The sequence below is a fragment of the Corvus hawaiiensis genome, chromosome 30, assembly GCF_020740725.1.
Source record: "Corvus hawaiiensis isolate bCorHaw1 chromosome 30, bCorHaw1.pri.cur, whole genome shotgun sequence".
In the NCBI taxonomy this organism is placed as follows: domain Eukaryota; kingdom Metazoa; phylum Chordata; class Aves; order Passeriformes; family Corvidae; genus Corvus; species Corvus hawaiiensis.
Window position 1 is genome coordinate 14631569 of NC_063242.1, and position 26432 is coordinate 14658000.

The following is a 26432-nucleotide window of genomic DNA, read 5'->3' on the forward strand; positions in this document are numbered from 1 at the left end:
GAAATAAAGGTGGCACATGAACAGACTACATGAGATAGCCATTATGCAGGTAATTTGTAAAAATAGAATTTAACTCGAAAGAGGGCGGATAGTTTGGTAAGGAACTATTAATCAGACTATCAAAACAAACTAAATATAATCTAGAATAAAATTATAAATTATGCAATTAAGATCCATCTATCTCAGTTGTAATAAAAATGTAAGTTCCATGCAGATTTTAGAAGAGACAGACACAATATGGTCTCAGGTGACTGATGTGTCCACATTTCCTAATTTACATGGAAATGTATGTCTGTATAACTAAAGCATTTGCTCAGTTTTATAAGCATAGGTATTAAGTGTCAAGATGCAGTCAATTTTTAAAAAAACTATCTTCAGCTTTTTTACATTGAAAGAAATTCCTTATTTTCACACAGATTAGTTCTTGAAAGTAGCTGGTACACAGCAGTAAGGTCAAAGAAGGATCTGCGAATCAAAGATCCAGTGTCAGGTATTATTACCCTTAGGGACATGTTGAACTGTTCTGGTGTATTCTGTCTTCCCCCAACTCCATACCTTGTCTGTACTAAATAAACTTGCACAGGAAGTTGGTTTTTGTTGCTATTCATTCTTTTAGTAGAATACTACTGCTGTTTGGGGCTTTACATTTTTCCTGACCACTGACTAATACTATGAAGAATTAAGCTTAAGAAGAACCAGTTCTTACTGAACCTACGAGATTTTTTACTCAACATGGCTGAGATACCCTTTGTTTGTTTGCTTATAAACTGCCAATAAAAGTAACATGATAAAGTTTGTCAGATAATCTTTCAGTTTGGTTCCTGGTACATTTGCCAGATGTGTAATTTATTGAGTTTGTTGCTTCCTCAAAGAGCTTCAGAAGAAGGTGAAAGAATTTTCAATGACAGATCGAGGACGCAACTTTTACGGATTCTTTCAGGGAGTCACCTTACACAGTCTACAGAACCACTTTTCTTAAAATCTGGAATTATGATTAAACTGTGCTGTAGTTAAAACCACAGTAAGCTGGATAGTCTAATTGTTGTTACTTTTTTTTTAAAAACCAAAACATTAGAATGTACGTAATTTTACTGAGATTGAAGATACTTTATTCTTTTCAGACAGTTCATCTTATATTACAAAAATCCTTAGAGGTCATCTCGAACTCCAAAACCTGGTCCTTTGGGTGGTTCAGTCAGAGAAGTAAGGCCACCAGCTGGCTCACAAGAAAAACGTCCACTCCTGAAAAATGAAAGCAGTTTTATCCATTGCTGGTATTGATAAAACCTCAGATTCTGCTTAATCAGTGGATAGAAGACAGTACCAATCTGACTTAAGGCTGAAGCCACTGGTTTTTGTTCTTCCCATTCAACCTTCAAAAAAAGTGTGATGGAGCTGTTAAAGTGAAAGGATTCCAAATTCAAGTAGTGACAAATAATTTCATAACTGAAAAGCAAGCTAGGAGTACTTGTTTTCTTTTATATTCATTTATAGGTTGGCCAGGCAGCATCAAATTTTATCAATCATAGTTTTTTACAGATGCTTCCCTGTGTTTTTTTGAAAGTATAACCATTTGAAGATTATTGTTCTTGTATTCAAAACATCTTTATAGAAACAATAGGAATAGGTAACACCCAAGTCAAATTAATTTCCCCATTGACACAAGCTTAGGTGGGCTAACAAAGAACAGTGGGAAATAACAGGTAAGAAAAGTTCAGCAATAACAACCCTCTCACAAACTTACGATCTTTGGTTTTTGTCAGAAATCAGAAAAAACACAACCAACAAACCAACCAACCAACAGGAATTTGTTGGTTTAAATGATCTAGACAAAAATTCCAACAGGTGACGTCATTCACCTATTAAGTACTAAGACAAATCAGAATTCATGTTTTCACATTTCATGCTCCTCTGGTCAGTCATTAAGAACATGCAAATTCTCAGTTCTTTCCAGTTTGTTTTGGCTTTGAATGCATGCACTTCTGTTCAGTAAATTAATTAATGCTTTTTAGCGGTAGGCTGTGAACTCAAATCACTGGAAAAGTAATTTAGTTTCTCAAAAGCAGCATCGTTCGTGTAGGTGACCAATATAATATATATAGCTTATAAATACAGGGTATTACATACTATAATTTATTATAAATATAGCATACCTTGGGCCTGGTTTGGGAACTTTTCCTGCCTTAAGCTCATCAATTATGTCTTCAATGTCTTTGGGTGTCAAATCTTCCTGTAAAAAAAAAATTAAATCATTGACAAAACTGAAAGAGTTATCAGTTACGCTAACTGCAGCACTTCAAATTTATCAAATCAGTGACTCTTCAGTGTGACCCTATCACTGGTAACTTTGATCCTATCCATTAACACACATACTGGCTTAAAGAATGAGGAAAATTGAAAAGTCTACTGTCATTTTAATGTTGAGATTTTTGTTTCATGTGTAGTTGCAGAAATTATGCTAAAACAAACAATGTTGATGCAGGCCATGTACAAGGATGTGTTTTCAGCTTCCTGGTATTAGGGAGCTGGATCTCTGCCCACCCACTACACACATGCCATGACACATACTGCAGAATGGTGTCAGCTGCAACAAAAAAATTTTGGGTACAGTTCAAGGCAGCACTTCTTAAATTAGTCCATACTTTCCAACAGACTGCTTTAAAGTGCTTTCAAAAGCTTATCAAATACCTATTAAAAATTCCAGATTTATGGGCAGACCACAATCACAAAAATCCATCACTCTTCTTGTATAATCAAGACAGTAACTGAAGTGAAAAATACACTGATACACCTGATACAAATGAAGTGTTCTAGGAAGAGGCCAAGAAGCTAAGAGATGGTGTAAATAATAAGTTGTCCCTGCTGACAGGAATTAGAAAACTGACCACAATTTCAGAATTTGGAACAGATGGAAAACACAGGTAAGCCAGCAAAGAAGCTTAGTATTTTAAAAGGGAATATAGTACTTACATAGTAATTGTCATTTATTTGTACCATTGGTGCATTTACACAAGCACCTAAACATTCCACTTCTATCAGTGTGAAGAGCTTATCAGGTGTTGTTTCCCCAACTTTAATACCTAAACCAATAAATTAATTAGGCTCAGTAATGGTTATGAACAAGAGTAATAAAGCATGACTCTAAGTACCCCAAGGACACTGTATTTTGGCCTTAAAAGCATTTGCAAAGTTAAACCCCCTTAAATGAGTCCAAAATGTTTCCATTAAACAGAAGGTTCTAATAAACCATTAAGTCAATTTTTGGATACATTTTTGAGACTTTGTTTACAGGTATGATTCATTAAAAAATAACAACGAAATGACAATCCTAAGCAACACAACAGATCTACTCAAGAACACTTTTAGTAATCAACACAATTAAATGGAAAAATAGGGAAACATAGCTTTCATGTGCTGATAGAAAAGCCATTAATATACAGAGTTGAGTATTCTGAAATTAACTAAGATCCAAGCATTGTTAGCTACAAATTCATAAACAACTTCCAAGTTTATACACAAAGGATGATTTACTGAACTGTATACATAGCATCCATGGCATGTAACTGCTCTACTGCTAGATACAGACCTTCCCCAGAGGCAGATTAGTCCAAGTAACATCTCAGAGTCTGACCTCTACAAAATACTCCATGGAAGGCAGAATGCTGAAAAGCAGTCTTCCTCCATTTATTAGCAGGAAGGGGTGGGAAGTAATGAAAGTTGTAAGGCCTGTCTCGGTAAAAACTACAGAATCATCCTTACTGCTTTATTTCTCAAGCTGAGAGTTTCAGTTGAAATTAAGTTATCTTTGCAGTAACAAGACATTGCATCTAAAAATGCCTTTTTCAGACAACAGAATATAAGAAATGACAGATAATAGGCAGCTGTTCTGCAGCTCTTACCACTGGTTCTTAGAAAAAGTTAACACAGCTTTTCATAGAAGGGGAAGAGTTGTTAGTTGCTGATCTTACCCTCTCTTCTCCCCATAACCACCCAAAAAGGAGGAAAAAAACCCCAACTCACACACAAAACCCTGAGTGTTACATCCCATGAACCATTCTCAATTGACTTTTCCATTGAGAATTCATAAATTATGTTAACATCATGTTATCCAGAGGGACCTTGACAGGCTAAAGAGGTGGGCCCATGTGAACCTTACGAAGTCGAACAAGGCTAGTTTCTTCCACCATATGAAGAATTTTACTTCAGTATCATTAAACAAAGGTAAAAAGAAAATACAAAAAGTATATTACAAATTTGTGTCATACCAAGTTTCTTCTTAATGGCTTCTAAAATGCTGTCAGAGTCTCGCAGCATGCACGGCGTGGTGGTACAGACCTGAATGTGGTATTTCCCGACAGGTTTGCGATTGTACATGGTGTAGAAGGTTGCTACTTCATAGACTCTCATGGGAGGCATTTCTAAAACTTCAGCAACCTGTGACAAGGGCAAAACATGCTATATTGAGTTCTCAGAGGGCAGCAGTAAAGGCATTTAGCAAACCATTTCAGTAAAGTCACCTGTCCTGTTTGCAGTGACAGATAAATAAGAGGGTGGGGGTGGGTATCAAAGCACAAACATATTCCAAGTGCCAAGACCGGACACCTGAGTTACTCTGACTGGCGTCACCCTGCTCGAGCACAAACTCCACCAATGGATCAGCATGGCGAGGAGCGAGTCAGCTCCCCTGCAGCATCTACTGGCAGACACAAGGGGATGCGAGGAGTCAGCTGGGTTTGGGCTTTTCTCCTCAGCTCCAGCTCACACTGCACTTGGGCTGCGTGAATGAACAAACCCGTATGAGCCTGCCCACACTAATCCATGTAAGCCTTTTGGTAAGGAATACTTGTAAGGTGGTACTATGCTCATCTAATTCATATAGAGCAGGTCTCCCTCAGGTTCTGTGATGCACCAGGGCTACATCTGCGGATTCCTGTCATGGCTAATAAGTAGGGAGTGAAGCATGATCTGCAAGGAGCCAGCTCTGGTGCAAGTATCCCTGACCTCATTAACCTGGAACCTTGGCAAACTGCTCAAGTTGAGAACTGGCTCTGGTTTCAATAGTGTAACTGTTTTATGTTCCAGTTTCTATAGCAGGCAAATAACAAATCATGGAAAATATTTGTTCACTTAAAAGCCTTAAGATCATTTTAAACATAATATTAACATGAAACTTAAATAAACAAAAATACACTGAAAGCATTAAAGGAGCTTTGTGGCTTTATGTTATGCTGTACAAACTAGCAGACCTAAGTTGCCTTCTTTAAATGCTCATTTAACTCCTTCAGTAATTTCTCTAACGCTCCCAATCCTCACCTTTAGTTGAATTTAAAACTTCAGACTTTAAAATTGATGATATGCCAGATTGTAACACAAAGTACAACAGATTTATTCATATGAATACAAACCAGATTTTTTTATTTCTTGGTATTTGGTTACTGTCCTGCAGCCTCTCACTTTGAAGCAGTGTGGTTGTTTGCCTGCTTATTTTGTAACAATTTTAATAATTAACCTGACAAGTCTTCAGGTGTTGGCTGTGAGGTGTTACCCAACACTCCTGACATCACTACACTAACACTGCTCTGCAGAGTCCTTACAGGCCTAGAGATTAAGTATAATCCAGGCATTATGTGATGTGACATTAATCTAGAAGGAAGAAAACTCCACTGACATTACCTTCTTTTTTTTATTTTCCCAAATTCAGCAGTAAACAAAATCAAGTTTCTGTTCCTAATTTTAGAATCATTCTGGGAGAAGAGCCTATCTGAACAGGTTTTATTTAATTTTTGTGTTGTTCTGTCTGTAGTTTCAAGCAATGGGCTAGTATTATGTAAACAGAGCCCCGAGTTTTCTGCATTAGTTTTCCCTTTAATTTTTAAAAATGTAGTCTCATAGGGAATTCTCACAATACAGTGCCACATGTAAATTCCCACGTTAGTAAGCTTTGATTAATTAATGCTAATACTCTAGTAAGATATTGAAAGAAAACAGTAAAATTATGCTTGAAGGATAATTAAGTTCTAAATACCTTGTTCATAGCTGATATGGGCAGCCATCCATGCTGTCTTTGGGCCAAATCCAGTACTGCCATGACAGCTGCAGACTTGTGTCCCTCTGGGTAGTTGTTTATGATCGCTTCTATTCGCTTTTTAAAGGGAAAGAAGGAAAACAAATCAGTACTCATCTAAAGACAAAGTCTGTGTATTGAAAATTTTTTTTTGTCTGCATACCTTTAGGTTTTCAGGTGTGAACTCAAATGGAGTATCTGGATTGTTTTCAGGACTATCTCTATGCTTCAGGAAAAGAAGAAGAAAAACGTGTAAAAATTGGTTGTTGGGAAATTATTCAGGACACATTTACTGTTGTAAAATACCTCTCAATAGACAGTTACAACTGAGCTGCTGGAATAAAAGCGATACATTCCAGATAAAAATTTCATAGTACTAAAGTGATTAAATATATTTGGGAAAGCTATCAAAAATATTGATAATTATTTCATTACTCTTAAAAATCATTACCTATTCCTGTTACTTTCTATTAAAAAATGCTTTATGGAGAAATACATGAAATTACATAATGGGAAAATGTATGGTGTTGTTATCTAAATACATATTTTTAACACTGTTAATACAGTTTGACAGTTATGTTCAAATGTACAATAGGTAGAGTAAAAACACTCTGGTTAATGCCTTAATAAACAAGAGACTGAAACAACAGTCCATTTTTCCTTTTACCATGAAACATTGATTTTAAAAAAACTTCAGAATTCATCAAGAAGTTTGCTATAGAATTAAAACATTTGCACATTCAAACACGTTCTTGATCTATTTTAACGTATTATTTTGATTTGTAATGGATTTCAACATTTTCATTTTATATACAAATCTGAATCAAAATGGAAGAAGCAGAATTTTGAATTAGTATTTCCAAAATAAAGTATTCTAACAACTTATTTTTAAGGTGGTCTTCTAGGGAAACATCAAATTTAAATTAGTTCCTCTATCTTCAGAAAATACAAATTTGGAGGTCTTGAAAAAAGTAACATTTTCCTATAATAAAATCTTAGTTCTGATGAAAATACTTTTCCACCAGAAAATGTTTCTGCACAAAATTTTTAGCTGTCTCTAAGCAGCTCATTTTGGTTTCCTTTAAATACCTATAATTAAGTTTAATTCCCAACTTTCTATAGTTTTCAAATTGAGAAAGTTTCAAATTAAATGGAAAGTTTGTGAGAAAGTACAAGCTATATTTGAGGCTTGATGTTAAAAGTAATCCATAACTAGCTAACAATAAAAGCTTTAAAAGTGTATTTAGAACAAAGCAGCCCCCTCCACTGAGTTTGACTTTGATCATTTCCTGCAGTAACTGAGGGTGATTTTGCAGTTACCACACTACACTCTTCTTACTAAGTAGCAAAGGATTTCATGAAAAACCTTAACATTGCAAGACACTTGCATACTGAATTGTGTTATCATCAGCGAAGAACTTAGAACACGTGTGGTCCATAGCTATTTTTGGATTTAGACATTTTAATATGGAAATATTGCAAGGGCAAATACTTCAATTACATCTGCTGGTCTGTCCAGGGATTACCTTTGCTTATCCCATCTATATCCCAAAGCAGATAATATGACTGCCACCATCAATTTGAAAGCATTATGCCCTCACCACAGTTTCAAGGCCAATATAAAACTACAGGTGATAAATGCTTCTCCACCAAGGACGACTCTCCTATAAGAACAGGAATTACAGAAAGACGACTGATTCCCTTTTAACATGCTAATATTTTATTAAGTGTTAATATCTTGCTAATTGTGTGATTTACAAAATAACATAAAAGGGCTTTTAGGAACACAATTCCCATTATTTTAGACTGACCCTTCCAGATAAAGGATTTGATGACTCATATGTAGTCTTGGTTTTCTACCGATTTTAATGAAAGCTCTCAAAAAGAGGCTGATGGAGGAAAAACTGATTGGAAATACTGTACAACTTTTATTATTTTTTTCCCTACAGACCTTTACATGTCTTAGCTCCACAGATCAATTCCACAATTCATGATAAGTATTTCCATAACTTAGCTTTTCCTTCTCAAGTCTGCATGCCTATTTTGCTATTATTTTGTCTTCTGTAGCTACTTGACAGTTAAAAATTGTCCTTCATCTCAATTTCTTTTGCAAATAAATGTATTTGATTTATTCATATCTCCCTCTTTTTCTAGAGCAGCAGTTCTTTTCAATGTATCATCTCCCAACTGATATCCTTAAATGCCCTACATGTGAAGAGGGATAATAAAGACTTTATATTGGAAGATATACATGCAGCTGTAGCAAGGTTTCACAATATGTTGTAAAGGCTACAGCAGAGGTGAGCAATAAATAAGATTGTGCCACCTTTTATGTTTTCCATTTTCCTGAAATGGCTTCATCTAATTCTGTGCCATGGAGAGTTTGATAGTTTTCATCAAGAGCTTACACAGTTCTAGGACTCCTGAGCAGTTAGGAATTTATCAGTTGTTCCCTAGTCTTACATTTGTCTGACAATGTGCCACTTATCTGAGACTTGCGTGCACTGACATGCTCCTAAATGACACAGCTGCATTTCCATGGTTTCTCAGGATACAGACTCTGGAGAGCAAGATCAGAAATAAGGACACAGTATTGGAAAGAGTACTATGTTAGATCACAGAGCGGTTGAAGCTGGAAGGGACCTCTGGAAGTCATCTGGGTCAAACACCCCTGTTCAAGCAGGGACTCCCAGAGCTGCTTGTCCAGGACTGTGTCCAGATGGCTTCTTCTGAATATATCCAATAATGGAGACTCCACAATCTCTTTGGGCAACCTGTGCCAGTGCTCTGTCACCCTCACAGTGAAAAAGTGTTTCCTGATGTTCTCTGAGGCCATTGCCTCTGGTCCTGTCACTGGGCACCACTGAAATGAGCCTGGCTCTGTTCTCTTTGCACCCTCCCCTCAGGTATTTGTAGACATTGATAAGATCCAAGCCTTCTCTTCTCTAACAGTCCCATTCTTTTCTCATATGCTCATGAAAAGAAACTAATACATTAAGACTTCCTCCATACACAAACTAAGACAATTAAGTCTTTACCAACTACAGAAATTTGTTGAAAAGGAAGGTCGAACACTATCCATGCATTTTTCCAAGTCTCTTCTCATGCTCCTCAATTTCCCAAAGTCTTACCTGAAGTTTTCATTCTGTTCATACATTGACTGTATCACATTTCTACTGCAGAAGAGAGCCTATTTAAGTGGGAACACCTTCACTGCAAAGGCTACCCAAGCCTTTGTGCACTCCCATGGAAGGCACTCCCAGATGCCAGTGCACTCTCATGGAAGGCACTAAGGCTACTGAATGGTCACCTCACATTCTTTTTGCTATACCAGCCTGGGCCATTTTATTATTTCTTTTTTCCCAGTGATATAATCATCTATCTTTCTTGACACAGAAAATTATTAAAGGGCACTCAAGAATTAAAACAGAATAATTAGAATAATTTAGTTTCCATGTATACTGCAAAGAAGTTGACCTGAAACTTGACCTATGCCCTATGGTAAACACCAGTCCAAAGCACCATAAACCAAAATGAGAGAATTGGGTGGTCTGCAGGGGAGATATTTAGGGCAAGAACCTGCTCAGAATCTGTATCAAATCAGCACTGAAAAAAAAGTATTACTCCTCCTCTAAAGGGAAAGTACCCTACATTCACTACTCCAACAGAACTCAAGACATAAACCCCTCTTACTTTAAGAATGGTGGAAATGGGCTCAAACCCAAGTATTTCACTGACCAACTTCACTAAAACAGTAACTAAAACATGAATACAGCAATTCTTTAACCTTTTGTGCTGAACCCCCTGTGCAGCCCTATGACAAAGCCCCCATCAGGGCTGTTGATGTGTTAAGGAAACTCGGTCCATGTATTGAAAACAACAAACTAAAAGAGCTACTTTTTAGCTGTTAAGAAGGCTAAAACCAGGTGAAAGTCAAGTATAGAGAAACCATGTTTCAATGAAGAAAGGTAATCATAATAAATGTCTCTGGAATCAGGCCTTCTCTAGTCATGAGAAATTACATATTTGGAGCATTGCTCTTACATTCCTACAGGCAAGCAATCTATCTGATTTTGTAGTTGGCATCCTCTCACTGGAAGTGCGATGTAGGTGCCTGTGCTGGCACCTGGTTGAATTTAATGGCTGGGAGAAAGGCTCTTTCTGGGTATTTCAGAATACAAAGGCATTTCAGTAGAAGGTCTCTTACCTCTGTGTGTTTCTGCTAACATGTAACATGTTTGCAAAGGGAAGCATAGGCATGCAAATAGAAATGCCTTTTAATACTGGATTTTATGACAACTAGGTCCCTTGCTAGCCTGTCCCCTGCTGTTACAGCACAAATACACTGCATGCATTTCCCTTGCTCACATACAGATTTTATACATGAAAAGTGCAAGAAGAAGCAGCAGTAAGCTTTGTAAAACAAACCCAAGACTTTTGTGTGTAAACTGACATAAAAAGAGGACCATCACAACAAGTTAGAGTTACTGTGTGGTAAGTCCATTATTCCTCCACAAGCAGTTTTTAACCAAACTTTTGACACTTCCTCTGCTTGTAATATTAAAAAAAAAAAGACTTTAAAAATTTTTTATTCCTCTAGTGAAATCCAGGGGAAGTCCCATTTGCTGATTGTATATGAACAGCTGGTGTTGATTAAAATAATGCCTTCATCTCAAACCAGCAGCACAGGTTTCCCCTGAAATTTGCCACTTTAAGTAACATCTGAAATTTAGTTAAGGCAAACAATTACGCACACATACAGTGACATCCAACTGTCTTCTTCCCATTACCTTTACTTCAGGGAAGAACAAATATTACCCTGTTAAAAAACAACTGAGAAAAAAAAAAACAAGAAAAAACCACCCCCCCACAGAACCAAGTTCCTGTGCTCCTCTAGCAAAAATTCTGCTGCGGGATAATTGTCATCAATAATGCTACTAAATAAACATCTACAAAACACTCAGCTTTTCTACTTCCCTTTCTCTGTTATCAGGCTCCTCCCTGCAGCAAATAATTGAAAAAATTACATAAATCTTGAAAAATGCCTGGAGAACCTACAAAGCTATCTAGCTTTATTTTTCAGACATCAACAATCATTAGGGTGCCAAAGACACCTTTTGCCTGTCTTCACCAACCTCCAACTACACTTGAAGTTTCCTAAATTGCCAGACTACACCATTTCCTCTATTCCTTGAACACCAGCTCTCACCCTGTAAATCACCAATTCCTGCTCAGATTTCTGGAAAAGTATTCAAAGCATATACCGTGATCTGATTAACTTCATTTTATGATTAAAGCTGTAGAGACAGCTGCAGAAAGGCAAGGACAACAACAACGTGTCCAAAAATCCTGAGCACCTGTTTTCAACAGTGGTCAACTCTCTCGTCAAGGGCTGATTTTTACCAAGGGTTGGGAAAATGCCAAATTATTCAGCTGTTAAACTGCAGACCAGCTAAAGCTCTGTATGGAGCAGAATGGGACAAAATACACACTCTCTTGAGATGCTTCAGGTTGTCTTCAGAGGCAGACAGACAACACAGCTGCTTCACACACTTAAATTCAAGGGCTTTTTACTTTCTGCAATCACTGCTACTGTTTATACCTTTCATGACAGTGCCTAATGGCCTCAATTATAAGTCACTGTACGACATGCTGTATCACACAGAACATGAACAAGAACTGTACTTTCCAACTCCTGTAAACACAGTTAGAACCTGAGCCCAAGGGTAATTCTGCAGCAAATTTCAGAAATCAAGAAACTGTACCTGCAAAAAGTTTAACGAGATTCAATTACAAACTTAACTAAAATAAATAAAGGAAACAAGAACTGGTTTATAATGAAATAAAGTTTAAGCAAAGTCTCATCTAAAATCACATAAAAATTACTGAGAATTTTGACTATAGAAGGCAAGAAACACAAGGGCCAAAAACTAAAATAAAACCTTTTGATAATCCATTACAATTCTAGTAAAAGGTTCTACTGAAAAAAACCCTCTTCTTTGTAAATGCCAGTGGGTTTGTATAGCAAAATTCTGCCCATCAGAAGCTTTTAGGCAGATTTGACTCTTTGAAAAAGAGTCAAACTCTTCTGACCTATCCTCCTTACAGTAAAGCAGATTACTTACCACAAATAAGGCTCCAGTGGCATTCCGCTCTGCCGTTCCATGCAAGTATCGGATCTGCCTTACCTGCAGGCAAAATATAGTGCTAATAATTCACATACTGCTGGTGGCTGCTTTCAGAACCAGTCTGATTTCCATTCTAACTGTAAACCACTAATTCTACTGCCAGCACTAATAATTTAAAGTAAGTCAAGAAGAGACTGTGAAGGGCTCTTTAGGAGAGCAAATCTCTTGACTCCCACCTTGACCAGTCCAAACAATGTAGAAACTAAAGGATTTAACTCTGCTACTGCTTAATTTAAGTGCCTTGAACACAAATTCTCATCCAACATTTGATGAAGAATTTCCCAATTTGTGACTTTATATCCTATATGCTTTAAAGTTTGCAGAAACCACCATTACTACTGAAGTTCTTCTCCAGTAAGCACTTACATGCTTCTTCAGCTTTTATCAAACCAAACACTGAGAACTGGCATAAGAGGACAAACGTAAACCCAAACTTGAAGTGTCAACAGAACACAAACCCATACACAAGTTCTGTTCAATGATTCTCTGTACTCTCTCACATGCCAGAACAGATCAAGATTTCGAGATTCTGGCCGGTATTACTAAGACTTGATAATTTTACCGTAAGTATTAATTCTATTAATTTTATATTAAATTACGTTTATTTTTATACGTAATTCTTGAGCAATTTCGAGATTTCTTAAAGCAGAACCACAGAATGGTTTGGGTTGGAAGGGACCTTAAAGATCATCTCGTTCCAACCCCCTGCCATGGGCGGGGACACCTTGCACTAGACCAGGCTGCTCAGAGACCCATGCAACCTGGCCCTGAACGCTCCCAGGGATGGCACAGGTCATATGACAGGGAAAGGCTGCAGCCATCCTGTGACACTACAGGTGCGACTGCGTGATCTGCTGCTAGAAAGGCTGAGCTGGTCAGGCTGTCTTTGCAGAGGAGCCGGGACTGTGGGTCCGTGGTGCACAGGTTTGGATTCCTGGCACCTCCCTTCCCCCAGGCCCCCTTCCCCGCGCCCCGCCGCGGCCTCCTCGCTCTCCCGCGGCCTCTCCGGTTCCCGGCCGGCGGGGGCAGGGAGCCCTTACCGAGCGTGCGGCCGCGGCGCGCAGGGCAGCGCACAGGAGCATGGCGGCGGCGGCGGGAGCGCCGATCCCCGCTCCTGCTGCTTTTCCTTCTCCCGATCCCTCTCCTTGAGGCCTGGGCTCGCCCTCCTCCGCGCAGCGCCAAGGAGACCCGCAGCGCGCATGCGCGGGGCGTGCCCGCTGTGGGAGCGGCGGCTCCGTGCCGCGGGTGCGGGGCTCCCGGCCGGGGCGGCCCCGGGCCGCAGGGGAGGCCGACCTCGGCGTCTGCGTCCTGGGGAATTTTAGCCTTTCGTGCCACGCACCAGCGCGGAAAAACCAGATTCCTTCGGAAACAAGTGCTTTTAACAGCGGAAAATTACGGGAAACCAGTGAGGTTTCTTTTCAGCCCTGTGTTTTCTGCCTTCCTACCCAGTTGTTGTTTGGGGTTTTAATGTTTGAAGTGCTTGCACCTATGTCTTGTCCTCCTCCAGGAAAAACAATAAACATTGATTGTCATTTTGGCCTCTGATAAACATTCTCGTATGACACCGTAATCCAGTTAATACAGTACAAACGCTGGAATTGAAGATCATAGAATCACGGAATGGTTTGGCTTGGAAGGGAACTTTTAACATCATCTGGTTCCAAGCCCTGCCATGGGCACCTCTCACTAGACCAGGCTGCTCAGAGCCCCATCCAGCCTGGCTGGAATGCTGCCGGGAATGGGGCATCCACAATTTATCTGGGCTAGATGTGAGTAAAGGGCTCTTCCTTAGATGCTGCTGGTTGTTAGGAAATGGCTCACAGGTCTATCCTTGTGTAGAGCCTTGATCATTCAGCTTTTGTGATAAGGAGTGCAAATGTACTTTTTTCACTGTAAAATAAATCGACATTTTTCAAATAGCAGCTAAGAATGAAATCTTTTATCGCAATGAGTACTCAGATTGGCAAAGCATCACCTGATGTTCCAACATCTCTTACCATATCCTCCTTCTTTCTGAGGAGGAATCTCCCCTGCACTCCCCACCCTTTCATCTACCCTGGCTCTCAGTGGGGCAGCCTTATTAATTTAATGAATTTCACAGTGAAAATCTATCCATATATATTTTACTTTTACAAGGACTCTGATGATTTGCTAGCTGACACTGTGAGTAACAAGTACTTTTAGTTAATACATGGTGGGACAAAAATTCAGCTTTCCTTACAGTGTTTTCCTATACCCAAAACATTAACTTATTTTTTCATCTGCTTACTTATGTTGAGAGACCCTCTTTTATTTTGTATTAACATTCAAAAAGGCAGGATTAACTACACTACAGGAAACTGAATTTCATTAAAAAACTTCATTATTATGTTATGAATTTGTACTGATGAAATGATCCATCAGAGCACTCGTTGGGACAAAAGGCCAGGTTAGAGAGAACCACCGTGGCCATGCCTATGTAGGTGCACCTGGAAAAGAAAGGTTTCCTGTAAAGAAACCTGTGTATATGGGGAGACAAGTGCATGGTACATCTCAACAGATAGCTCTAGAGAAAACCCAAAACATGAAGCATTGCACATATTAGAACATTTTAGGGTACTTATTACTCTTTCTGGTAATTGTATGTATACCTACGGGGATATGTATATATGTGCACAGATGTACTTGGCAGTTGTTTTTGTAGTTAATGTCCTTTTAACAGAATACTTTTCATTTGCACTGAGGATCAGGCAGGATGTGGTACTAGCTCTCTGGTTAGATTACTGCCCTTTACATTTGGGTTCACTGTAGTCAGTGGTTGTCTTCCTGCTCCTTATTCTTAATTTCCTCAATGCTGAGATACTATCAGCATTTGTAGTTTAAGCACCACTACCAGATATTTTCATTGACTTATTTTCATTAACTCTTCACTTGCTCATTTCTCTACTTGTATGCTTCCTTGAGATTAATTCTTAAAACACTTAAAGCAGAGCAAGTATAATGGTGCAGCAATGTTCAAGCACAAAGTCCATTGGTAAGCTAAATTTTTATATCCTGATGAGAATCTGCCCTAGGCATATAGTCTAAGAATAGCAGAGGCCATGTATCATTAGATTCGGGGACTGCTCTTGTGCAGATAAATTAATAAACATTCATTTTTAGACCATAAAATGTATAATCACAGTAATTGATTAATTATATGTAAGCCCAATATCTGTTTTTCAGTTGCAATTCATAAATGTGTTACTAGACAAGGAAAAAAAAATGGGAATAACTTTGTAGTTTACAATCAGGCTGTTTATGAGATGACAACACTGAGAAACTGGTGTGGCCTTGTATGGGAGTCCAGTATCTGCACTGACCTGCAGGGTAGCCCATTGCTTTTTTGTTTTCTGCCTACTCCATGCACTGAAGTGCCAAAGTCCTGCCCACACAGGACCTTGTGTAGCACCATGAAATGTGTGCATGCATACAGCTGCTCAAACCACCAGTGATACCTAAGAGGTCTTTTATGCACCCCAGGGATTTCAGACAACCCTTCTTCCAGTGTGACCCATCAGGAAGGGAAGCTTAAGGAGAAAAAGACTCCCTGTGTTTACTCCTTTGCCAAGTGTCTGAAAATGCAGTGGATGATATACTTGTTTGGGGAAGGAGTGCAAGTAGAGGTGAGAAATGGCCAGACCACCTATTTCTGAAACCTTGCACCCTGTCCCCAGGAGCCACACAAGCTCCAATTCCATAAGCAAGTAAGGGATATAGAGAATTCTATTATTTTCTGCAAATGTAGGCTAGACAATTATTCTTGAAATCAAATACTTATTTCCTGTGTCACTGGATTTCTTTATTAGTATGCATTATGCCAAATAATGGCTTTCAGGCTTTTGATTTAAATGGAAATAATACTAGGGATGTTTACTGCCTGTTACATTGCTCTCCATTTTGAAATACAAAAATAAACAAATCAGCTTTCATAAATCTTTAATCTGTTAACACATACATTTAATCCATATACATGTACAGGCATTCACTGTATATTTTCTGACATTCAAAAGTAATACTTCCCCCCATAGCAGTACAAGTAATTTTAACTAATCATACTTGAAAACATTAGATTTTTATTATTTTAGAATCATAGAATCATAGCATGGTGTGGGTTGAAGGGACCTTAAAGATCATCTAGTTCTAATCCCCCTTCAATGAACAAGAACACCTTTCACTAGGCCAGGTTGCTCAGAACCCCATCCAACCTGGCCTGGAACTCCTCCAGGGATGGGGCATCCACAAGCACATGCTCTAATATTAAGTGATATAAATAGTACGTAATTTGCAGTGTGGGGACTGTGAATGTTGGCAAGCCATTTGAAGAGATTCTTTTGAAAGCAAGTCATCTGGAGAAAGCCTAAAAATTATCAAATGGTATCACAGTTTTTTTATCCCACTAAAACACCTTCAATCAGCTCTGCTGTCAACTATGTAAAAGAGAAAAAGTAAAGGCTGTTAAGATCTCTCTGGTCTTTCCAAATATTTTTTTATTTTATACATTAGTATGTTCATATTTAACCAGTACAGAGATCTATTTTAGGAAGTGTAAAAACACAGGGGACAAACACAAGAGATCATATTAAATAATTAAGACCATAAACCATTGGAAAACAAAGCATTCTCAGTTGCAATCTTCATGTTGCAACACTGTACAGGAAACCAATCTCTAGACCCAGGAGTGTTTCAGATGAAAAAGTGTTGTTATCCTTTTGAGAGATTAGATTTAATTAATCAAAAAATGATATGTACTAAGAGCAAAATTAGTGTAAAGTATGACCTGAGACCCATTTCTGTAAGCAAAGTAGAGACAAAGCAGGCAATGAAGTGCCTGCTTGTTTAACACACTTGAAAACTGTAAAAGTTAGGATGGGTATTTATTAGCATCACAGGAGGAACTCCTCCAACTGAAGTTGACTGTATGGGTAGTGTAGAGATTGTACATGGAACCACTTCTGCAGAAAAATTTTCTTCAGAGAAATAACTACAAGAGGACAGAGACTGAAAAGAAAATGAGAAGGCACATGAAACATGGAATAAAAACAACCCACAATTATTTTGTTTACTATTTGCCCAAAGGTATTGTACACTTTTATAAGTCCTTTGATTGTATTTGGACTTTCTACAAATGCAGTTGTTTCAAAATGCTGTAGCAGTTTAAATTTTGCTTTTATGTGGAAGTACATTTTATAATATGTATGAAAGTGTAAGTGTATGTAAAGTTTAAAAAGAATCCTAATTTTAAATACTACTCAGATTATTTAGAAATATGTAATAATTTAAATGTGCCCATACAGATAGATATTTGTGCTGGGAATGAAATAATCATAGTATGTAATTAAAACTTTGTTTTCTAAAGATGACGATTTCTTTTAGAATGTGATTAGGAATTATTGAATTAATTTTACAGATAGAAAAATGTGAGGAAAATGTGTACTGACCCCCAATTCACCAAAGGAGTCACCAAGAGCTGGAAAAGAACACAAGCCCACCAACCTGGCATCCTATTCCATGGACCATGTTTTTCTCCTACTCTGAGACAAATTCAGTTCATGGTGATCAGGCATTCGTAATCTCTGACTTGCAGCACAGGAAGGGCACTAGGAACAAATTCTTCTCAATGAATAGAGTGATGAGGAGGTAAATAGATTCACACACTTAGCATTAGACACTTAAATACCCAGGCTAGGGACGTGCACTCCTTCTGGAGTTTACTGGCCCTTGTGCTCCATATCTACAGAGCCTGCAGAGCTACTTTCCTAAATTAGTCTCCCAAGTCAGGTAGCAAAAACTGTAAGGAAGAACATCTTCCAAATAATATATACAATTTAATTTTAATTCTTACGTTGCTTCTGTATTCAGGCTAAATATTAATTTTATCTGAAGAATGTTTTTAGGTGTAAACAAACTGGTGTTAGAGACACTGCTTCTCTCTTCAACGAGGCTGTGACAGGCTGATGTGACTTCCATTGGCATCTCCTCACTTTCTCATGTTAATAATCTGTGAAGTTCAAACACCATTCAGAAAAGGGATCAGCCTCTTTTTTTGCAGCAGCTTTGAACTTTCTTTATTCAAAAGGGCAACTAGAACTATAATTAGGTACAGCTAGCCATCATTATTTAGCTCATTTATTATTTATATCTTCTTCCCACAGTGCCTGTGAACCTCACATCTTGTGTTGGCAGAGATAGGAGTCTGAATATTGTTTTCACAAGCTCCATATAACACAGTAGTCCCTGTGGCATGGTCCTGGATTTGTAGTCTGGGCTTCAGGGTGCTGACCTAATGCAACCAGTGATGTTACAGCCTGTAGCATCCCACACTCAGAATTTACTGAAGCACTCTCTCTCTCCACCTTTCAGGCAAGCAATGAGAGATGAACCTTTCTGTAGGAAGCTACTCCCTGCATGTACTGTAATTCTTGTCTATCCCTTACTGGTGTCTCTCCCCACCTCATGCTGGGTAAATTATTGTTTTGACATTTTGTGAGTTATTGTATTACCAAGTTCTGAAAGTCTTCTGAGAGATGGGAGGAGAGGTAAGTGTAATTTTCAGTGGAGACAAATACAGGGAGACCATAACTGGATGGAGTTTTAGGCAGTTTTCTTCTAAGCTCCTGATGGTCAGTAGCACACTGTCTTTTTACAAAGATCCTGCAAGTCCAGAATGGCGACAGCTTTAGTAACAAGTCACATTGCTTTGTCATGGTCTTAAAGAACAAGTTTCCTCTTTTCTGCAGTATGCAGATTAATCTTTCTGGGATGCCTTCTTTCCCAAATCCTTCTCTGGGAAGGGCTAGCAGATGGAAAGACAAGAACTTGAGAACAGCCTGGTGGGTATTGAGTGGGTGAGGTTAAAGTCGAATACAGTAGAATTGCCAAAATAGATTTGAAATTTCTGTGGAGCTTCCCCCCCCCCTCCCCATTTTAAAGAGAATAAATAAAGGTTTAGACTACAAGTTGTTTTAGAAAGAGGGTAGTGCAGAAAAAGAAAACCAGTGACCTACTTAAAGAGAAATTAAAATGCATTACACCTCTTGGGGTTGAAGCTATAAAAAAACAGTAACAAAAAAATGCAAGACAATGAATGTGTGCATGAAAGGAGACAACATCTTCATTTTGTCCCTAAAGGCAGCAAAATTCTACCAGGAATTAATTTGACTTCTGGTCAAATTATTATTATGCAGTTGTTATTATTATGCAGTTTAAAGGGCTGTTTTTACTTTGCCTAGTAAGACTTTTAGGGCACTGACTTTCTAATTAGTATCTTGTCTAAAAACAAATGCTGCTCATTCTGTCAGATATCCTAGGGCACAGTAAGTTTCTGCCCTCCTTGTCTACTATCCTGTCTATTACAATAATTATACTGTATTTCAGTAACTTTTTCTTTTGCTCCAGAGTATTACACAGACACCATCCTAGATGACCAGAAGCTGTTTTCATTTGTTCTTTAATCTTTGATCTGTTCACCTTGGATGGTCCTTGCAGGACTTAATGCTTCTGTTGGCATAGCTCTCGCTGTCACCAGGTCAGATCTGCCCTTCCCTTGCATCAAAGTCAATCTTCAGGGAAGGAATCTGTTTTGCCTAATGTAAACCAAAACATGCATTCCTACTCAGAGCTACCTTCACAGCTGTATGGATAATAATTACAAGCAGAGGAATTACGCTTGTCTTACATCCAAAGCCTTGAGAATAATTAAGTGTGTTGGGAACAGACGTGCTGATTGGATACCTTAGTGGATTGTTAGAATCCAGCTGTTCCACACTTCTGATACCTGTGGTGAAACAAATCACTGCCAAGTTGAAAGGAGCATCAGGTGATGCTTGCAAGACGAGAGCCTCCCACAGCTGTGTCCTCCTGCACACTCACACCTCTCTGGGACCCGGCACCAAGCCCGGGTGCCGACAGTGTGACTGCCAGAGCCTGGGCCCGTCCTTCCTCATGAAAGCTGGCACAGTGATTCCCACTCACACTGCAGAGCATGAGATGTGACAGAGGAGATTTCCAGACCCAAAACCACACGTGCCCTTACCCGTCTGCAGCTTGCACCTGCCATGATCGATGGTGAGATTTCAAATTTCCCATTTGTCTTCCTCTTTTGACCATGTTCCTAAGAACTTCATTTCATCCTCTTTTAGTTTCTGTTGCCCACTCGTCACACTATCTTTAGCCATCGTCAGCCTTCTAGTCACTCTTCTTTGGGTTGTCTCCTTCACAGATCCAGGCATGATTTAATCCTTCCCCTCTTAAAATAGTGCCCTTGAACTCACCTGCCTTTCCTGTTTATTGTCTTATCATCCTTTCTCTTTGCATCTCTCAGCATACAATTCCTATCTGGGGTTTCATCAAAAAAATCCCCACTTTAATGCAGCTTCTGCCCTTGTGCTTTGCTGACATCTAAGTCTATTATTTATTTCTGTCACTGTCACAGAAATTTCCCCCATTTTCCCCCATTCTCAGCCATTCAGAATATTGCTGCGAACACCATTTCCCTAAATTTGGCCACAAAATATGGGGAAGTTCTGACTTTCCTTTATTCTCCAAAGAATTGCTTTTGCTTTCAAGGCAAGCTGCATTTGTAACCTTTTCTTCTAATTAACACCTGTAATTATTTTGATTCAATTGTACAACAGCTATTTTGTGTCAGAAACTGGGTGACATAATGAACTGTGGATTCAGCAAAGACACCAGGTATCATTTTGCATCCTGGACCCTTCCTGACTGAAATCCATGGTCCAATCTGTGCTACACTTGCTAACTGTCAATCACTTCTCAAAGGCAAACAAGGACCTACCTTGGCACTAACTCATCAACACAAATGCCTGTCTCCACTGCAGGTGCAGTCATACAGAGAATGCTCTCTCCATCTTGGATACTGTCCTTGTGCAGTGACAAGAGAACACCTGGTTTGGAATTGCCAGCTAATGTTTGGCATCAATTCAGCCACCTTGGCTGCAGAATGGTGAGCCATGAACAAAACCCAAATGCATGGGAGCTCCTGGGCAGGCCCTTGTGCTGGTCTGGTTGAGGTGGGTTCTGTGGAAAATCTCCTATTACAATATGCATTGCCCAATTGTTTCATGTTTTCTCTGTGCTGCCCACTAGGGAAAAATTTCCTAGGTATATGAATGTCTAATACAACTTTTGAATTACTGGTTAAAGTTCTTCTTTGCTCTGATGATAACACTTGAGACTGCTGGAACTGATACCAGACACACTGAGGGGTACTGATGTGTTGTTTTCTTGCACTTCCCCATCTGTCCTCTCCTGTTTAATGCTTTGATTTAACTTCCAGGAGACAGCATAGGTTGTAAGAGGGGCTTTATTCAGAGGAACTGTTCCAGTGACCAAACTAGTTCTAACATAAAAAAGCTATATTGGAAATTACTGTAAAGACTTGAGTAGAAGAGTAATGTAAAGGAAAGGAGAACCAAATCCCAGTTTTGGCAGGTTCATTCTTCTCTCTCACAGTTTCTCCTCCATTTGTGGTGTGAATGATTCTAAACTGCCAAATGTAATATTTATTATCTCAAAATCTGCTCAAATCAGTAGATGTTCACTGCTTGGAATGCTGTCTTTCCTATTTTGCACAATCTAACTGTAATTGGTGTTAAGTTATTCTTATTTATTATGGAAATACAAAATGTGTTACTGTGCTCTTAATCTGCATAGACTGAAACCATCTGCTGTGGTTCACAGTTGAAGAACAGGAGATTATAAATTCCCTCTAGTATTTATATCCAGCCCTCATTAAACAAGTAATCATTACTCTACCAAGTTGTAAGTCAGAGAAGTGTACAATCATCATCTTAACATTTAAGCACATGAATGACCTTTTCCTTTTTTTTAGAAAACCCAATATTTACATGCACATTTATCTTGTGACTGGTAGGAGAAAGCTTACAGTGGCTCAGGTAGAGGAGGAGTAGAGGCTGTTCTCAGATGAGTCAGTGACTAGCTCCATGCTGAGTAAAAGGTGATTTGACAAAAGAAGGAAAGTCATGCTGTACTCAGTTGCAGGATCACCTGGTTTACCCTCCAGAATGTCAAGAAGCAAGACTCAGCAGGGATAGCTTTGCAGTGAGAAGACCTTTTTGAGAAATATATTGCGTTTGCATTGTACCCAAATATGCTACAAGTCTGCTGAGTTAGAGCAGAAACATGAGGAGTCCTGCTTGCCTTGTACCCAGACATATCACATGGAGAGTGTTTGACTGTTTGACTTAGGAAATGAAATATTGTGTAATAGCTGTTTGCTTGGCATAGTTACACAAAAATAGTAGAGCTGAGATAGTCGTATGCAGACGGAAAAGACCTGAATCAGATGGTCAGCATGCAGTCTGCAAAACACCCACCTGGAGAGGCTGGACTGGACCTGCACACAGAAGGGTGTAAAATCTGCCAGGCAGACAGAACAGACTGGCTCTGACCTAGAGAAAGAGGAAGCAAATCTTTGGACCAGACTGATCTTGGAGCACAGGAAAGCTATGTGTAAACACGAGTGATACACAGTGGAGCTTGGGAAAGGGAGAATATGCCCCCTTTAGTTCTGGCTTCCCATGGAGAAGTTGGAGAGCTGTCAAACTCAGCCACCACTGCCTTGGAGGCTAAGAATTGTCAAATGACGTAACCATCAGAAACCACAATGCAGCAGCAGTGTCACAGTATTATTGTAGATCTAAGGCTTCATGTTTAGGTCTGTATGTTTAAACATTGCTTGATTTTTGTTTGCTAACAGGAGGTTTGCCTAAAAGCTGAGCATAAACAGATGCCTTCTTGAATTATTGACTGGCTCATTCTCTCAGAAGTCTTCCATTACTGTGGTCCCCAGGGCTTAGCTGCAAAGTTGGCAAGAAAGAAGCAGATTCTGGTACCCACACCAGTTAATCAGGCTTTGCAGGACCTGAGAAGAATCTCCTGCTGGGGGATGTAATACCACACAGAAGCTGAGGGCAGGAACAGGATATCTGTGAGTCCAGTAGACCAGGTCTCCTGTGCAAGTAGACACTGGAGTGTTTTCAATCCGTGTATTGAACACTGAGTATTCTCACTGGTTTTGGATATTCAATGTATGTAGATAGAATTGTATCTTGCACTTTGCTCATGCCCACTCTCTGTCATCCTCTGGCAATCAAAATACTGATTCGGTCTTGGTCTTAAATCCAGCTGAGTTAAACCAGAGGTGAATATGGTCCTGTCTGATTGGTAAGTAGATTTTTCTTCTGTCCTAAATAAAATAGAGAAAGAAATAAGAGCAGCAAGGCTAAATCTATGAACAGATTTGAATCCTTATTTAGCTTTTTTTCCATGATGCAAGTCTTCAGCTCACTATCTACCCTTATGTTTCCTAGAACATATTTTGGATGATGATGCTGCACTCTTTCTGGAACTGTTTACTCAATGTATTTGTTGTATTTGCGCAACATTTTACAAACAAGATATGTCAAATTTTTTCCTTGTTGACATAATTCAACAGGCTTCACATAGGTTCAGCTGGAAGGAATTTGGTCCAGTTAGTTTTGTTTACAGATTTATTCAAAATTAATTTTAAACTCCAGGTCTGCCCCTAGCTTTCTGGCTGACCTTAGGATGGGAAAATGCCAAGGCCCATTTTTCACTTGATAAAAATGACACTTAAGAATAAATGTAAAAACCATCCAGACCTTTATCATTAGATTTAAATTATATTTTCTAGAAAAAAACTTTCAAAAACCAGTCTTTAAACTCTTTTCCAAAGAAAAATTCTCTTTCCCATCCTTTTAAGAGAGCAGGTTTACTCATAATTACCCTGGCCTGACTTCTAGAGGAAGAAATACACTAAGATCTAAGCTGTCAAAAGGAGAAACCACAGAGCTTCTTGATGGGTTTAGTATAGAGTCAGTTCAAAGAGGCTGAACCTTTTGCTGACTTTAAATATACAATATGTATTTTGTAGGATAGAAAAAGTTTTAGAAGAAGGGGATGATACGAGGCAGTGTTGTGACCCTGTGAGTGCCTCAGAGAGATTTAAACAGCCTGAGTTAACAGGCAGAGCTCCTCAGGCACAGACACCCTCAGAACTGGGTAGGTGTAAAACTATCTTCACATCTAAAGATCTTGTAAGATGACTCAAGCATGGCACAGAATCTCACCTCAATGCTTTTTATCACTGTACTTTCCATATGTCATTATGAAAATAACACTTCTCCCTCAGTCTGGAAAAGGCTGAAACAATGAGCTTTATTTTCACAGCATCTTTATGCCTGGATAAACATTATGCTAGTTTGGTTCTGAAGCTCATAGGCTTTGTAGCTAAGCCTTAGAGATGCTGTAATCACCTGACTTCAGAGAAGACATAAAAACAATTGTGACTCCCTTTATCATATATGATGCAAATAGCATATATAAGTCTCTTTGGTTAGGGCAGCCCTCCCATCTGATTTAAAACTGTCAAACTTCTGCCCTTGTATGTAACACTGCAGCATCATACTTACATCCAGCAATACTCTTTTTGTTCAAAACAAACAGAAATAGATCCCTTTTCAAGCAATGTGTACTTAAACGTGGAACATATTCCCATGCAGAGTGTCCAAAGGCAACTTTGTATGCATGTTGAGAAACTGAAAATAAAACAAATTCATTATTTATACCCCACCAAATAAACAAAAATGCCACCAAAGGCTACAAAGCACAACCATCACCTCTGCGTGAGTGCCTGAGCTCCAGGCTGCTAGGAACAGCAAGAATTTGCCATAAGTATTTGGTTGCTGCATTAAAATGTGACATACTGCTGGCCACTGCAGCCAGTTCCATGTTCACATACTATGTTTTCTAACATACAAGTGGAAAACAAAGGCCTGTGCTGATACCATGTTTTAGCTGGCAAAATCATAAGCACTAAGTACCAGTGAGGGTTTTCTCAGACTTTCAGTTCACCTCAAACAAGTTCACTTCATAAAAAAAAGTAAGAAACTTTTAGAGAAAGTTTTATTTAAGGTTAGGGTTTGTTAAAAAACTAGGTTTGAGTCCTGAAGAATGCACATAGGCTTGAAAGGTTGGCATTTGTGAGGCTGCACTGTTACGTGCTAGGAGATGCAAAGTTTGCCTTTCTTTGTTTATGGTGAGCACTGTATATTAAACTCGGTTTGTTCAACAGCAGCATCAGAACTTCTTTGTGAAGGTTTGACAGGTTGATTTATTCTGACTTGTTATCACGAAACGAAAGGACGAAGTAAAGGTCAGGCTTTGATATGAGAGATGGACAGTCAAGAGCAAAGTGCCGGCTGCTGTTGAGGCAGTGCCTTGTTCTGTCACAGCTGCTGTCTCTACCCTGTGATTCAATTGCACCAAGAGGAGTACAGTGCTGCACTTGCCAATTGTAAATGCCAAGCGGACGGAAAACATCCAGCTGTGGCTCAGAATACTGCAAGGAGTGGGGCAGCTCTGCCGACAGCACCCGGTAGCCTTGGAGAGGGCGCTGAGCGCGGCGCGGACACGGCGCTCGCTCCACGCCTGGTTATTTAGTGCCACCCAGTGGGGCTTGGCGTCCGCTCCCGCTGCCTTAGCCGGGAATGGAGCTGCCTGCAGGATCAAAGCACACTGGGTTGGTAATACCGCATTTTTTCTTTTAGGGTTGGGTTTTTTTGGGGGGGATGGTTTGGGTTTTTCCCTTAGCTAAACAAACAACTGATGACTACTTATTTTCATCTGAAATCTATCAAATAGAGTGCCTGGTAGCTGGTGCTGTGCAAAGATTCTGTTTGCATTCATCTGTGATTTTCTCCAGTGATTTTTATTTTTGGGTCCATCATGGCCTTGTATACACCCTTTTAAAACTACTTGTAATAAAGTATTTGCACTTTAATCATGGTGGCATGAAGTATCCAGATGTGTAAGAGATATTGTTTGCATATTTTAAAGAAATAAAGCATGTTGGAGCAGATGGTTCTGTTGTGTACTTTACAATTTATTACATTACCCCAACATTTTTATTCGGTAGCTAATAAATTAAATACTAGACAGGACCAAAGTCATTACCTAACATTTGGAAGAAAGTCCTGTACAGCCTTTCTAGATCACAGTGCTTAATAGATGAAAGAATCACACTTGGGAGCTGTGGGAGTTAGGTCTTTTCCTTCTCAAGAATATGTCTGTGAAGCATGGCACTTACCAAAATAAAA

The 26432-nt window shown here is 39.1% G+C and overlaps 1 protein-coding gene and 1 long non-coding RNA gene across 3 annotated transcripts in view; one reads left to right on the forward strand and one right to left on the reverse strand.

Moving 5' to 3' along the window:
* LOC125318516 overlaps nt 1-25047 on the forward strand; it is a 29331-nt gene extending 4284 nt beyond the window's left edge. Inside the window, exons 2-4 of one of the 2 annotated variants that reach the window (XR_007200404.1) lie at nt 20252-20337; nt 21111-21302; nt 23012-25047. This is a non-coding gene — a long non-coding RNA (uncharacterized LOC125318516). Of the gene's footprint in view, nt 1-19276; nt 20338-21110; nt 21303-23011 lie in introns of those variants that run through there. The other variant, XR_007200405.1, reaches the window with a different exon arrangement.
* NDUFV2 (NADH:ubiquinone oxidoreductase core subunit V2) lies at nt 1084-13456 on the reverse strand. The gene is made up of 8 exons (XM_048289335.1): nt 13293-13456; nt 12190-12252; nt 6228-6290; nt 6026-6142; nt 4266-4434; nt 2971-3080; nt 2154-2230; nt 1084-1242 (listed from the first exon to the last, which is right to left on the reverse strand). Exons 1-8 carry the CDS (start codon nt 13332-13334, stop codon nt 1149-1151), a joined length of 735 nt encoding a protein of 244 aa, XP_048145292.1. The 5' UTR covers nt 13335-13456; the 3' UTR covers nt 1084-1148.
* Nucleotides 25048-26432: the final 1385 nt, after the last annotated feature.

What these genes read in the sequence shown, in the direction of transcription:
- NDUFV2 (XM_048289335.1), bottom strand. Translation starts at nt 13,334, where the DNA reads ATGCTCCTGTGCGCTGCCCTGCGCGCCGCGGCCGCACGCTCG. An exon ending in CCACTGGAGCCTTATTTGTG is followed by an intron (nt 6,291 to 12,189) that starts GTAAGTAATCTG and finishes CTTTTCCTGAAG; the next exon opens with CATAGAGATAGTCCTGAAAA. An exon ending in GTTCCCAAACCAGGCCCAAG is followed by an intron (nt 1,243 to 2,153) that starts GTATGCTATATT and finishes TTCATTTTTCAG; the next exon opens with GAGTGGACGTTTTTCTTGTG.